Below are 13283 nucleotides of genomic sequence, written 5' to 3'. Positions count from 1 at the left end.
ATGAGTCTGCCACGTGTCAGGTTAGCAGGAGACACTCGGACAGATAAACCCTGTGAGTGAACACTGAGACCGTGCCTTCTCTTTTTTTCCTTCTGGCTCCATACATCTGTTACGGTTTCCCTTCTATCAGTTTCTTTCATTCTCGTGATGGTTTCTCATTAAGGAGATTCATGGGGGAGGTTGTAATCGATCAGAGCTATTAGCCCCCAGAGTACAATCTGGTCCTAGTACAAACTGACCTGCACCGTGTCCGGTCTCCCTTGGGGATTTAAGCTGATTGACTCAGAGCCTGGGAGACAGAACCCGACGTTCTGTGGCTCCACAGCCCTTGCCCCCGCACCAGTAAAGGATTTAACACATTGACACTGTCATTAGATCCACACCCACAGTTAACCCACCCTGAAAGCAGCCACTGGTGCCGGCTCGCCTTAGACGTGCATTTACAGCCAGTGAGAGGCACACGCCACTGGGGACAGGTGCTGCCGCCTTCCCTCTACTGCCTCAGGCCCTATGGCGCTGGTGACCACGGGGTTTCTGGTTTGCTTGCTTGTTGTACTTATTTCCAAGAATAGGTCAACCTCATGGTTCAGGAATAAGTTAGTGATTAGACTGAGATCTCCGCAGAAAAATAGGCAGTTCGTCAGCGTAAGCTCTGTCTGCTGCATGTTTCTGATGGAACCAGAGAACAAGAGGTAGGAAGGGTGCCCCGCGCTGCCCACAGAGCCCCTGGCAGCCGTATGGGTGGGCCTACCAGGGGAAAGATGCCGCAGATTGGTATTCTTCATCACTGACCTTGGTTTTCAAAATGCACCTAACCACCAAGTATAAGCTGAGGACTAGGTTCAACTAAAGACTCTTCAAGAATGGCATTTTAGCTGCAAAAGCTGTTCACAAATGACAGGATACATTAATTGGTATCTCACACCCAGGGAACCACAGTAAATAAATATTTCTTCTTGTACTGATAAGAACAGTTAAAGTGTGATCCTCCTCCTCCCCCTCTCTGACCCCATTTCTTACTAAGAATGTGGATAGAGCAGCGTCGTTAGGAGCACAGTCTTTGGAGCCAGACTACATGGACCAAAGCCAAGGCCAGTCTTGGACGAGTTATTTAACTTCACTGTGCCCCATTTTCCTGTATCTATAAAGTGGTGGGGATAATAATGATGCCTCTTTCAAAGATTATTGAGGAGTAGTAAATGAATTATTACATGTAGCGAATAAGATAGTGCTTGGCATATAGTAAGGGCTGAGGAGACATAAGCTGTTGTCACTCCCTCAGCATTAGGCGCCTACCACGGTGCCAGACACCAGTGATGTGAAGGGGAGCTCGATGGGAAGACGGCACACAAACAAGCCTGCCTTCTGCCTCTGCCTGCACTTTGCTGAATGCTTGAGAGGTGAGGGTGCAACTGCAGAATAGGGATAACACTCTGTATATAATGAATAGAACTGCTAAGAAAGGCAGAAGGCATAGTAGAGCTAGAAATGTAATAGAACAGTAATTGAGGAGATCAACCTTTTGTCTATTATGATTAAGCCAAAATGCATGATAATGTAGCTGAGATTAAACACCCAGAAATTGGACCTCACTGTGGTTTGGTAAAAGAATTAATATAGAACAGAACAACAGCCTAAGAAAATTTTATAAAACTACCATGATAATAACATCCTGGCCAGCCAACAAAACATTCAGTTACCAGATGTACCCAATAAAGCAGCAGGACTTAACTATGTCCCACCTAGCTGAAAATTTGCAAAAACCTAGTGTACACACACATGCACACATACATATGCAAATGCCATTTGGTGCAAAAAGAAACTATCAATATGGAAAGCAAGGAGCAAAAAAGTGAGGCTGGTTTGAATCTCTCCTATGGTACCTGCTTGCCACCTGTCCTCCTGCCCCCTGGTGTCTGCACCTATGCAGCGAGGATACTGTGAGCACGACTGCACAGGACTGTTGCGAGCCCTCAGCAAGATAACACATAAAAACCTCCAAGCTTCTAACACTGAGCCTGCCCTGGCCGCAGCTCACTGCTGCTTGGTTTGCTGTGACTAGCTAGACAACTGCCCCGCCGGCTACCTCATTGTCCCTCTCTCACTCTGTGCGCATGTCTGTGTCTCTCTCTCTGTATGTTTTATACACAAGTTTTATATATACATTTTTTAACAAAAATAATCCACATTCATTCTAGAAAAACAAGAAAATACATACAAAAAAATTTTAAACCACCCAAATTCCACCATCAAGAATAGCCACTATTTTCCAGGTACCCTCTGGTCTGTGTCTATGTAAACGTAAATGTCTATGTCTGCATAAACAGATCATGACATGTACAAAATCATACTGTACATTCTGTCCAGAATTTTTTTTTGCTCAACAGTATGTCATGTCAATAAATACAAAATGTTCTTTTTCATTTGAAATTACTATATGATATTTCTGTTTGATATAAATTCCATGATTTATTTAGACAATACCATTTTGCTGGAAATTTAAGCTATCATCAGATTTTCTCTGCTTGTATAAATATCCTATATCAACGTACCCAGATACTCAGTAGCTCTCACCCATGGCCAAGGGCAATTTTTTTTCTCGACAACAGATGATTGCCACTGGTCTTGCTCTCGGGCTTGCATCTGTGTAAGAGATAAAAGTAACTTGGGGTTTTGAAGAAAATACACATTTTAACATAACAGTAGCTATGTAAAGAACTCCATGTTTAAGTATGACCAGAACTAGACAAAACAAAGAGTAAGCTGAGCACCGCCCCCCAAAAAAGCATTAATAAGGTACAGAGTGTGTGTTATTGGGTGATCATGGGCATATAAAATGGCCTAGAAACATTTCAGGAATACAGAAGACCAAAGAACAATTAGAAAACAGAGAACTGGGAGCAAGCATCATAGTTCCTAGTTTGTCTTCGCATGTATATTTTGCACAGGACAGAGATAAATAGTGATTCCTGGTTATGTCTTCCCATAGCTGAGTCATTTCATTGGGTAATGTCCGAGGTCACACAGATAAGTAAAGTACTAAATAGTTTTAATAAAATGTATCCAGAATTCGCAAGCAAAAACAAAGGAAGGGAAGTCTTAGCTAATGAGGTCGGCGTGTTGGTGCACATCTATAGCAGATGTGTTCCAGAATGGAAGGACTTCTTGTCTGCTTCCAGGGAAAGTCCAAACTACAAGGAGAATTGAGTTGCTGAAATTTGGGCGCCATTGTTTAAAAATCTGGATGTTTGAATGTCTTGCAATTTTAATTTTCAAATATTTCACTAGTAACACATCTGAATAAGAGTAGAGATCATAATCCTCTTCTCCATCCAGCCTCTGCATCACCTGGAGCCATCATTTAACCTTGCTGAGCCTTTGAAATTGGGATAAAAGTGCCCTGTGTCCACTCCTCACCTCATAGTGATATGCCCAGTATTTAGGCGAGATGTTAATTAATAAGAGCTCTTTGCGTTTCTTTGAAGCTTTGAGGTATCTGAGGTGGCATGATGACACATGGCAGGGTTAAGCTCATCTGCACTTGACTATTTTGGTATTTATATTAAATATTATGCTATATTTATATTTACAGATAAGTAAACTCCCCATTATCTGTTTTAATTTTTTTTTTTTCTTCTTTTTGAGACAGAGTCTTGCTCTGTTGCCAGGGCTAGAGTGCCGTGGCATCAGCCTAGCTCACAGCAACCTCAAACTCCTGGGCTCAAGCAATCCTTCTGCCTCAGCCTCCCGTGTAGCTGGGACTACAGGCATGCGCCACCATGCCTGGCTAATTTTTTCTGTATATTTTTAGTTGTCCAGCTAATTTCTATTTTTAGTAGAGACGGGGTCTCACTCTTGCTCAGGCTGGTCTTGAACTCCTGACCTTGAGCGATCCTCCCGCCTTGGGCTAGGATTACAGGCGTGAGCCACCGCACCCAGCCTTTAATATTTACTTATTAACATGTCCATTTTTGAGCTGAGATGGGCTTTGTTCAGCATCCCAGCTTGTTTTTAGGGTGGGTCCCCCCTGGAAGGTGCTGTGCTGGGGACTGAAGCAAACGTTTGAGGAAGGGCACCTGCCAGAAAACTTTCCTCTGTGCCTTCTCCCTCCTGGCTCTCCTGCTCACTCCTCGAGGTTTTGCCAGGCCTACACTGCTCTTTCCCCCACTTGCCTGCCCTGTAGTAGCTTTTCTATTCCATCCTTGAGCATGGCCTTCCCTCTTCTGTCCCAGACAGCCACACCCGCTCTGTCTCCCCCTGACAGTCCTTCCCTCCCACCAAGGGTTTTGTGGGAGCTGCTGCCCTGGCCACGCGGGCTGTCTCCACCACACCCCATGTTGGCAGGCCAGCCCGCCGCGCTGCCGGGCAGGTGTCAACGGACAGACGATGCTAGGCCCCTGTTTGTTGGTGGGGACAAGTGAAAGACAGAGTCAGCCAGTGTCTGTCCCCACCCCAGCCCCATTATCTGTGTCTGACCCTGCTTCTTCTCTAGACTCCTTGGCCTCTGTCGTTACTACATGGTACAGTGAGGAATGAGGTGGGGATGTCAAGTTACCTGGAGATGCGTTTCAGATATTAATCTGAAGAAAAGCCACCAGGCCTCATTGCCAGTGTGAACTGACACCAGTGCGTAAGCACTGGCTGATGCTGGAATCCACTGTAGAATGGATGATGGAAAACATTTCAGCAGGCATTCAGCAGTGACCCAAGTTGGAGGACGACAGCCCTGTTTTCCATCCTGTAGAAATTCTCTTCTTGAGCCTTTCAGCAAGTATGAGGTTTTCCCCATCCTTTGGGGCTTGGTTCAGTCAAGATGGTAGCACAATCTGAGGTGGTCCTAAGTGAGGAGGTTCCAGGTCCTAAAAGCCAAGGAGGAGGCATTAACTGAGTTCATGGGGTCAGGTGAGACTTACTTTGTGACAGGTGTCCCCAAGACCACCCCCAGGCTCAATGATGTACTAGAAGGACTCACAGGACTCAGAAAAGCTGTTGTACCCGTGGTTATGGTTTGTTACAGCAAAAGGGTACAGATTAAAAGTGGCAAAGGGTAAGGTGCAGGGGGCAAAGTTCAGGAGAAACCCGGGACAAACTTCCAGGTGTCCTTTCCCAGTGGAGTCACACGAATATCCTTAATTTTTACAGCAACGATTTCTGACAACAGGTACAGTACCGTCCAACAGGGAAGCTCACCTGAGCCGTAGTAACCAGGATTTTCCTGGAGTCAGTCACGTAGGCGCGCAGCATCTGCACGACTGACCTCGCTGCCCAGACTCCAGCCCCCCAGGGCAAAAGAAGACATTCATCACAATTCACATCGCTGGCATAATCTATCTGATCAAACTGGCATTTTGGCCCAAGGCCTCAGACATACCAAATGCTCTTATCAGGCAGAATATTATTAATACAAGGACTTAGAGCTCATCCCTCAGTAGCCCATCGACAGCCAGTCCTGAAAACAGGCCTTTCTTGGGAATGTGTATGGTTTGAGCAACTCAAGCCTGCTGAGTTAGCCCTTCCCGGCACACGTTCCCAGGGTGAAAACCCTGGATGGCTTTGGCCATTTGACTGGACACCTCATCACCTTCCAGGGGTGACAGCCTGTCTACCTTCTGCATAGGATCACTGTGATTCAGAATAGCCACTGAACTATTTGCACAAAAAGCAGGTCATCTGCAGCAAGGACACTGTACATTATCATGGTTCTTATGTTCATAATCATCATTCTTCTGGGGGCGGGGGCAGGGTATGAGCCCGTAATGCTACTTGTTATCTCAGAACAAACCAGAAGTGACTCCCCCGTATTCTGAAGGCAAAGACAACTTCACTCCACGGTGGAATTTAACCTTCTCCCTTGCTTTTCTCTGTCTCCCTTTCCCTGGCAGTGGCTCAGAAACCCTGGCCCCCAGCATGAGAAGCGGACTCTGTTTGGAGACATGGTGTGCTTCTTGTTTATAACGCCCCTGGCCACCATCTCGGGCTGGCTGTGCCTGCGGGGCGCCGTGGACCACCTGCACTTTAGTAGTCGGCTCGAAGCCGTGGGACTGATTGCACTCACTGTCGCACTCTTCACTATTTACCTCTTTTGGACACTAGTAAGTATGGCCTGTGGCCGGGGGTTCAGGCCGGCTGGAACTGGCAGCCTCCCAGCTGGAACACGCGTTTCTTGTCTGCAGCACACCTCACCTGCCCAGTAGAAAACAGACCTTCAGATGCTGGCAGAAGTGTGATTTGGCTTATTACTCTGTGTGTGTGTGTGTGTGTGTGTGTGTGTGTGTGTTGCTAGGAAAGGCAGATCAAATAAAGAAAAAGCCCAGTCACAGACGCACACCTTGGCCGTTTCTGTCCCCCAGTGGTCCAGGACTCCATCTGCTACAAGGCATGGCGTTTTCTTCCTCCCGTTTATGTCTCTCGCTTTTGTGGGACTGTCGTATATCCTGAGCGATGCACTCGGCTGCTGCTGCCGTCACTGACCACACACATCATGAATCCTGCTGGTTTTTCTTCTTACGTTCTGACACAGCCTAAAGTCTTTGTTGGACGCGGAGCTGCACTTTGCCTGATGATTATTGCGTGTGTCGGAATATTGACTCTGCTGCCCATAAAAGCACTAATTTATCTAGCTGAGATGCTGCCACCAAAGAAAGGCCATTTCCCAATAAGTGTTCCCACTGTCCATGAGGAAGAATTTTTAAATATTTCTTTTTTTCGCTCTTTTAACTTCAGGCAGTAAGTTGACTGCTCGGGCGCCGGCTGGCAGCACCCACAAAGTGCAGCATTGGATCTCTCGCAGGCTTCCCCCTGGGAGCTGCGGGGAAGGACGTCACCGTCCTGTGAACATTTTCAGAAGCTGGGGCCCCTGCTTCCTAGCATTCCTCTCCTGTGCCCGCTCACTCCTAATCTGAGCACGTCCCATTGTTATTCAATATGTATTTCCTGCCCACAGTGCACCATTCCATTCCCGGAGCACAGTTTCAGCCTGTGGAAGCTGTTTCTAGCACTCACACTTCCTCCCTTCCTCTGCCTCCCAGACCCTGTTCGTGTCCCTCTTACTCATCACATAGCTCTTCCAACTCTGTACTTCCCCGCCGAGGACAGTGTTTAGACAGGAAGGGACACGTTTCCTTCTCAGTAAGAGGAGTATGACCTGAGCCTTGGTAAATAGGGGGGGTTCTAATGCTAAGAACTTACCTGAGTCTTCTGGTTAATTTGGACAGTCTGTTCCCAGGCTAATGAAGCCCGGAGTGAAACCATTATTGCCTCCTTTAAAAGTCTATGCTCCCAAAGTGTGTTCTGATTCATTGTGAATCAAGCAATGAAGCTCATCCAGAAGCTTCTATTGTGATGGAAGAAGGGTAGGAAAAAGAACTTAAGTAGTCTAACTAGCACCCTGTGGCCCTGTCAGCTTCACCACCCTGGGGAAAGTCATTTCATGTCCCTGGGCTTCGGTGTCCTCAGCTGAGACGTGGAGGCAGGAGCCGGGCCGTCCTGCCAGACACCCCAGGGTGATGAGATGGAAGTGAAAGACCACATGGAAAAGGACTTTGGAAAATAATAGTTCAGTGTAAGTTTTTACCATGTTTAGAGGTTTTCTAGTCTATGACTTTTCTTAGAAGAGTTCCTATGTTTAAGGAAGGGTGGAGGGGAGCCTAAGTGCTGGGCTTTCAAAACCAATTTAAGGCCTTTTGGAAAACCTGCTTTGTAATGTATATGCTTAGCTAACAAGACAGGCCGGTGGGGAGTGGAGGGGAGGGACGAATGGGAGAAAAGAAAGAGGACTACCAAGAAACAGATGGATTATGACCCTGTTTCAACTCCCATCTCAGGCAAAAGAAATGTTTAGGTTGAAAAGGTACCTAGACTAGGCTCTTTTAGGAGAATAATAATATACTTCATTCTAGAAGTATCTAGAAACGTGTCCAAGAGGCAGTGCTGCATGGTAAAAAGTGCGTTCATGGAGAATCCAAAGGCCCCATGTTAAACCCAAGATTTAGCATCCTAAGAGCTGTGTAACTTCAAACAGGACACTTACCCTCTCAGTATCCTTCCTCTTATACAGAAAGTGGAGGAAATAGTTGATAGTCCCTGGGTCAGTGGGTTCCCGGGAAGATTGAGCGGGAGAACATCTGAGCACAGATGCCAGCTCCTGGCAGAGCGCTGGCCCGGCCTCCTCCCGCTGCCCCAACCTCCAGCCTGCCCGTCTGCGAAATGCGGAGTGGCGGGAGGGAAGGCAGGCGTCTCTCTGCCTTGGCTGGGCGGCGGCGGCCCGTAGGCTCCCGAATGCAGAATGAGGCCTCCCGGATAAATGCCGTCCTGAGCAGCCCTGGCAAGAGCCGCAATTCAGAAGCTGACGGCACTTGGCAACTGCCCGCGGCAGAAACGCACTGGAAACAAGCCGCCAAGCCTAAGGAGGATCTGCTGTGAAAACGCCTGCGACAAACACGCACGCGGCCGTCCGGGCCGTCCTCAGAGGGGCAGCTCCTGGAGGGGCCGTGACGAGGGACAGGCACTCACGTCGCTCACCTTGGAGGTTCTCACGGGCAACGCGGCCTTGGGGCCCAGCGCCGGCTCAAACTCGGGGGGCCCCGACCTCTGGAACCTGCCGTTCCAGAAGCACACCTGGGACCAGGAGGCCGGGCCTCAGCCACCTCCACCTGGACAGCTCAGAGCGAAGGTGTCCCGGAAACATCGCTGTCCGTGTCACAAATGGTGTGGAGGCCGTGGACAGACAGAGAGAGCTAGAACGAGAACCGAGCCCACGTCAAGCACGAAGCACTGGCCCGTAACGGGCCTGGTATTAGCCCCGGGTCAGAGCCGCGAGGCCGGGGGCTCCCGGTGCAGGGGGTCCGCCCGCCGCCACTGTCGCGCAGAGCCGAGTGAACGCGTGACCCGGTTCCTCAAAAGCCAGCTCCCAGCCCCGTGGCTTGATTGTTTAAATTCTCGTTGCAACGGTGGAGCCTCCCCTAGAACACCGTCCCAGCGGGGCCCGCCCCGGGCTGGCCTGGACGCAGGCGGCCCCCGCAGCCTGAGCGCGCAGCGCCTCCCCGGGCGGCTCACTCCGGTCCCCGTGCGCGGCGCGGCCAGAGGGCAGCGGGCCGGGCCATCGCGGGGAAAGGCCACTTGCCAGAGCCGGGCCGGTCAACGGGTGTGAGTCGCACCATAACTTCTGAAGAGAAGAGAACGGGCACAATAAAAGCACGTAGTCGGATTTCCCAAAGCCTGCTGTGACTCCGCGGCAAGGCTTCGCCCAGCCGCAGTCACCTCCTTGATGGGGACAGGTGGAGGCTGACATTCCCTGACCCTCCTGTGCCAGGCGTGTGACCACAAGTCTTCGTGCAACAGCCCTTGCCCGTGGTTGGTTAATATCCTTTAGATGAATAACTGAATAAACTTCAGGAAACCCATCCCAGAAGGGGTAGTATTTTGAGAATAGTGGCCCTTTACTCTTTCTTCCTCCTCCCTCCTTAAAAACCTCAAAATTATTGTTACAGCATCTTTTTGGTGTATGTTTATTTTTTCTTCACTGCCTTTTTATTTCTCTGAATTACACCGCCCGTTTTGTTCCTATCCCGTTGCGGTGCGGGTCGGGGCGGGTCGGGACGGGTTGGGGCGACTCGGAGCAGCTGGAGGCGGAGGCAGCGCTGACCCAGCCGCCCCCGCACTGTCTCGGCGGCCTGTCCCCCCCGACAGGGCCCCATCGCGCGCTGCTTGCTTCTGATTGGTTGCCTTTGCCTGCAGACTGCAATGATTAACAGCAATTAAAATAGATTAATGTATAATAAGATCTCATCTGTTTGTCTACACATGTGGGCTGATTTTTTTTAATTTCCCAGCCAAGGAACAGGGAGACCTGCTAAGTGGTTGACTCCCCGTGTTCCTTGAAGCAGCGCTTCTCGGGCTGGGATGCCCCTGCGAACCGCCAGGGATCTTGTTAAACGCACTCTCTGATGCTTTCGGTCTGGGTGGGGCCCCAAATCCCGGTACTCTAACAAGCTCGCAGGCGGTGCAGGCTGCTGCTGGTCCCCGGCCACACTGAGACCAAAGCCTCAAAGGAAATGGCCTAATCTCTCTCTCTCTCTCTCTCATCTAAGAAGGAGTGTCATGAAATTATCCTTCTTTCCCACATTTAACACATGTAAAATAACAGGCCAAGAACGCTAAGATGTGCGTTCTGTGCTCTGTTAGGTGTGTTACATGCATCTCAGACACCACTATTCACACCTTACCAACAAGGAAACTGAAGTTTGCTGACAGCGACCTCTCCAAGCCATGCACACAGCCACTAAGGAGAGGATGCAAATTCCAGCCCGGCATGCCCGGCCGGGACCCGTGGCCTGCGCCCACAGCCACTCGCGATTACTAACGCCAAGTGTGCACAGCTCTTCTGTGTCGTGGACGAGGGGTCTTGTGATTCGAATCCAGCTTTCCTGACATGTTTCCAGATTCCAGGCTTCTTGTCTTGCCACGGTTCTTCACCAGTGCTCGTCTGCCTTCTATCTCCTGTTCTTGGCCTTGAACATCAGCTTCCCAGCCTGCCTCTCACGTTCCTTAGTAGCACCACGACGCAGCAGGGCAGAACCGATAGAAGAGAATCAAGCTGAAACAAAACAAAACTGATCCGCTCTGGCATGTTCAGGGCGTTTTGGAGAAAAGCACATCTGTGTGAGTTTAAAAGCTTGTATTTTCATACCCAAATCTCTCTGGCACTCAGCCTGTGGCATCTGCTTCCTGGCCTCAGAAATTTGAGCAAGTGGCCTTGAATTTAATGATATTGCCATGTAGACTAACAAGCCCATTCTGATCCGGCACGTGTACTCTCCTCTACTTCCAGACACTCCGAGCTCAAACCACCAGGTCAGCCCACCTTCTGACCACCACAGACTCTCACCGGATCAACACAACCCCCCAACCCTAGACGGTTAAATACCCCGGGTCTGGAGTGACTTGTCACTCAGCTCTTACCCAGTCCTCTGGAGGCACTCAAACTGGAGCCCACTCCCATTTTAAAGGCAGCTTATACATCTGCAAAAAAGTACAGACCGAATTTCCTGGGCAGCCCATTGATGCTTCGTGCTAGTCTTCTCCAAAACAAACCACAGTTTTAAGCATGTCATTCATTATATTTACGTAGAAAGCAAGCACGTTCCTGCACAATTGACCATCACTGCTCATGCTGTCATGTTGTATTTAGGAGCAGCTTTGGTTTGGAGCAGGGTTGCAATCAGAAAGTAGGATATTTATTCACTCATTCATTGACTCAGCAAACTCTCTTGAGCAGCTTCCTAAGTGCCGGGCACTGCGGTAGGTGCTGGACATGCCAAGACGAGCACAACACAGGTCCTGCTGCCAAGATGTTTCTAGTACAGAGGGAGAGACACGTACAGTGATGCGCAGGACACTCAGTGCCACACCGAGGTAGGCACGAGGCTCTGTGGGCACCCATGGCAGTCGTGCCTCACCGAGCCGAAGGCTCAAGAAGACTTATCAGGGGAGTTTGTGCCTGTGCTGTTTTCCTTATGGGACGCTCTAGAATGCTGGAGCTAGAGGCAATTAGAAATCACCCATCAGGGCCACCAAGCAGTTGTGCCAGTTGTCACAGCACTGTGCAAAGGGTATCCTTTGTATCATAGTACGAATGCAGTCCTTTGAGTTGTGCAGTGTCTAACCTGCAGGAAGGTACATGAAGCCCTAGCACCCCTCTCATTTAACAGAGAGGAACCTGGGAACAGACAGGCACGTTACCCAGGTCACACAGCTCTGGGAGGCCTGGCATTGCAGCCACTCTGCCCTCTGCAGCCACTCCGTCCCTCTGCCTCCAGTCAACCTTCTTTACAACTGATGCTTTGGGGCCCGGAACACCACTAGACTGAAAATAAATCCAAACTCAGAAAGAACCTCCTTGTCCTATTCCTATCCTGATTTTTACCCAGTACGAAGAGGAACAAAGCAAGCCACCCGTGCAAGCCCTGGACATGTGTGCCCACTCGGGCTGCTCTTTGGTTGGTGCCCAATGTCCCCACGTTCAGCTGGCTGTGCCCAGGGCTCTTGCCCTGAGGTAGTGCTGCCAGCTCTTTGAAGCTGTCAGATTGTCAATTCCTGCTTACCCGAACACCTTCTCTTATTTTTCCTCTCCCACCTGCAGGTGTCATTTCGGTACCACTGTCGATTGTACAACGAATGGCGTCGGACCAATCAGAGAGTGATTCTCCTCATTCCAAAGTCTGTCCACGTACCTTCTAACCAGCAGTCCTTGCTGGGCCTCCATTCAGTCAAGAGGAACTCAAAGGAGACAATTGTTTGATGTTCGTGTGGTTGGGCGGCTGGTCGACTCGTTTGGGGTTTGGAAGTTTCTGCACTGGCCCGCGCGCTGAGCCACCCCTGAGCCCCCCCTTAAGCCTGTGGGTCTGAGACCACCCAGAGCCAAGTTGGCACATGGCCCCAGCAACGACCTCTGCCAGAAGAAAGCAAATGCTGTTTTACTCCAAATCATGGATGCTGCAATCATATGATATTTGCTAAGCTGCCAAACATGTTTATTTAGCAGATACTGTATGGAATTTTCTGAACACCTCTTTAACATATGAGGAAGGTTGCAATTCAATTCTTCCTTTTTTATTACTATTGCAAACATATATATATATATATATTAAACTTAGATGATAATCAAAATCAAAAAGCCAACGTAAAAACTGGTTTCTTGGTTTGGATGGGTTTTATTTGGATTAGTTTTTGTTTCCTGGTTTCTACTGTGGATTCTTTGGGCTAATTTGATAGCTTGAGTGGTCTTTTTCATCTCTTTCACATCCCTCACTCAAGGAGACAGCGTAACAACTGCAGAACAAGTCATATTTGAAGGATGTTTTGTACTAAACTTCATTTAACTATTTAGTTTTTAAAGGGAAAACGGTGTGGCAACCCTCCACACGGTGAGCTGTTTATTTGAATATAATTAAGGAGAAAAAGGTTACGGGGAGAAGCACGCTCCTTTCAACTTGTTTGGTACTGACGGCCAATAGAAGCTATTTTCTAATAATAAATATCCAGTGTGTGAAAGACAAACCCCACTGATTGCAATATTCTTTTTTGAATCATAAAACCTGTGAAGTTGCCCAAAGTAGGTTTTAAGAAGAAAAAAAAAGTAAGGAAAAGCAAAAAGGTTGGTGTTCTCCCATCTCATTTAGTGCATGTCTTAATTCTGCCTTCCTAATGAATTGGAGGATCATTAGACATTTCTAGGAGCCCTAGACCTGTTTTGCATATCAATTAGCATTCCCATTGCTCTATTG

The 13283-nt window shown here is 48.8% G+C and overlaps 1 protein-coding gene across 3 annotated transcripts in view; it reads left to right on the top strand.

Moving 5' to 3' along the window:
* MARCHF3 (membrane associated ring-CH-type finger 3) overlaps positions 1–13056 on the top strand; it is a 131292-nt gene extending 118236 nt beyond the window's left edge. For all 3 annotated transcript variants that reach the window (XM_045566014.1, XM_045566015.1, XM_045566016.1), the window contains exons 4-5: positions 5883–6092; positions 12140–13056. In XM_045566014.1, coding sequence (XP_045421970.1) covers positions 5883–6092; positions 12140–12298 — 369 coding nt within the window. In that variant the 3' untranslated portion in view covers positions 12299–13056. The remainder of the gene's footprint in view (positions 1–5882; positions 6093–12139) is intronic.
* The last annotated feature ends 227 nt before the right edge of the window (positions 13057–13283 follow it).

This window comes from Lemur catta, chromosome 12, assembly GCF_020740605.2.
Source record: "Lemur catta isolate mLemCat1 chromosome 12, mLemCat1.pri, whole genome shotgun sequence".
Lineage (NCBI taxonomy): Eukaryota > Metazoa > Chordata > Mammalia > Primates > Lemuridae > Lemur > Lemur catta.
This window is presented reverse-complemented; position numbering and strand designations above follow the sequence as displayed.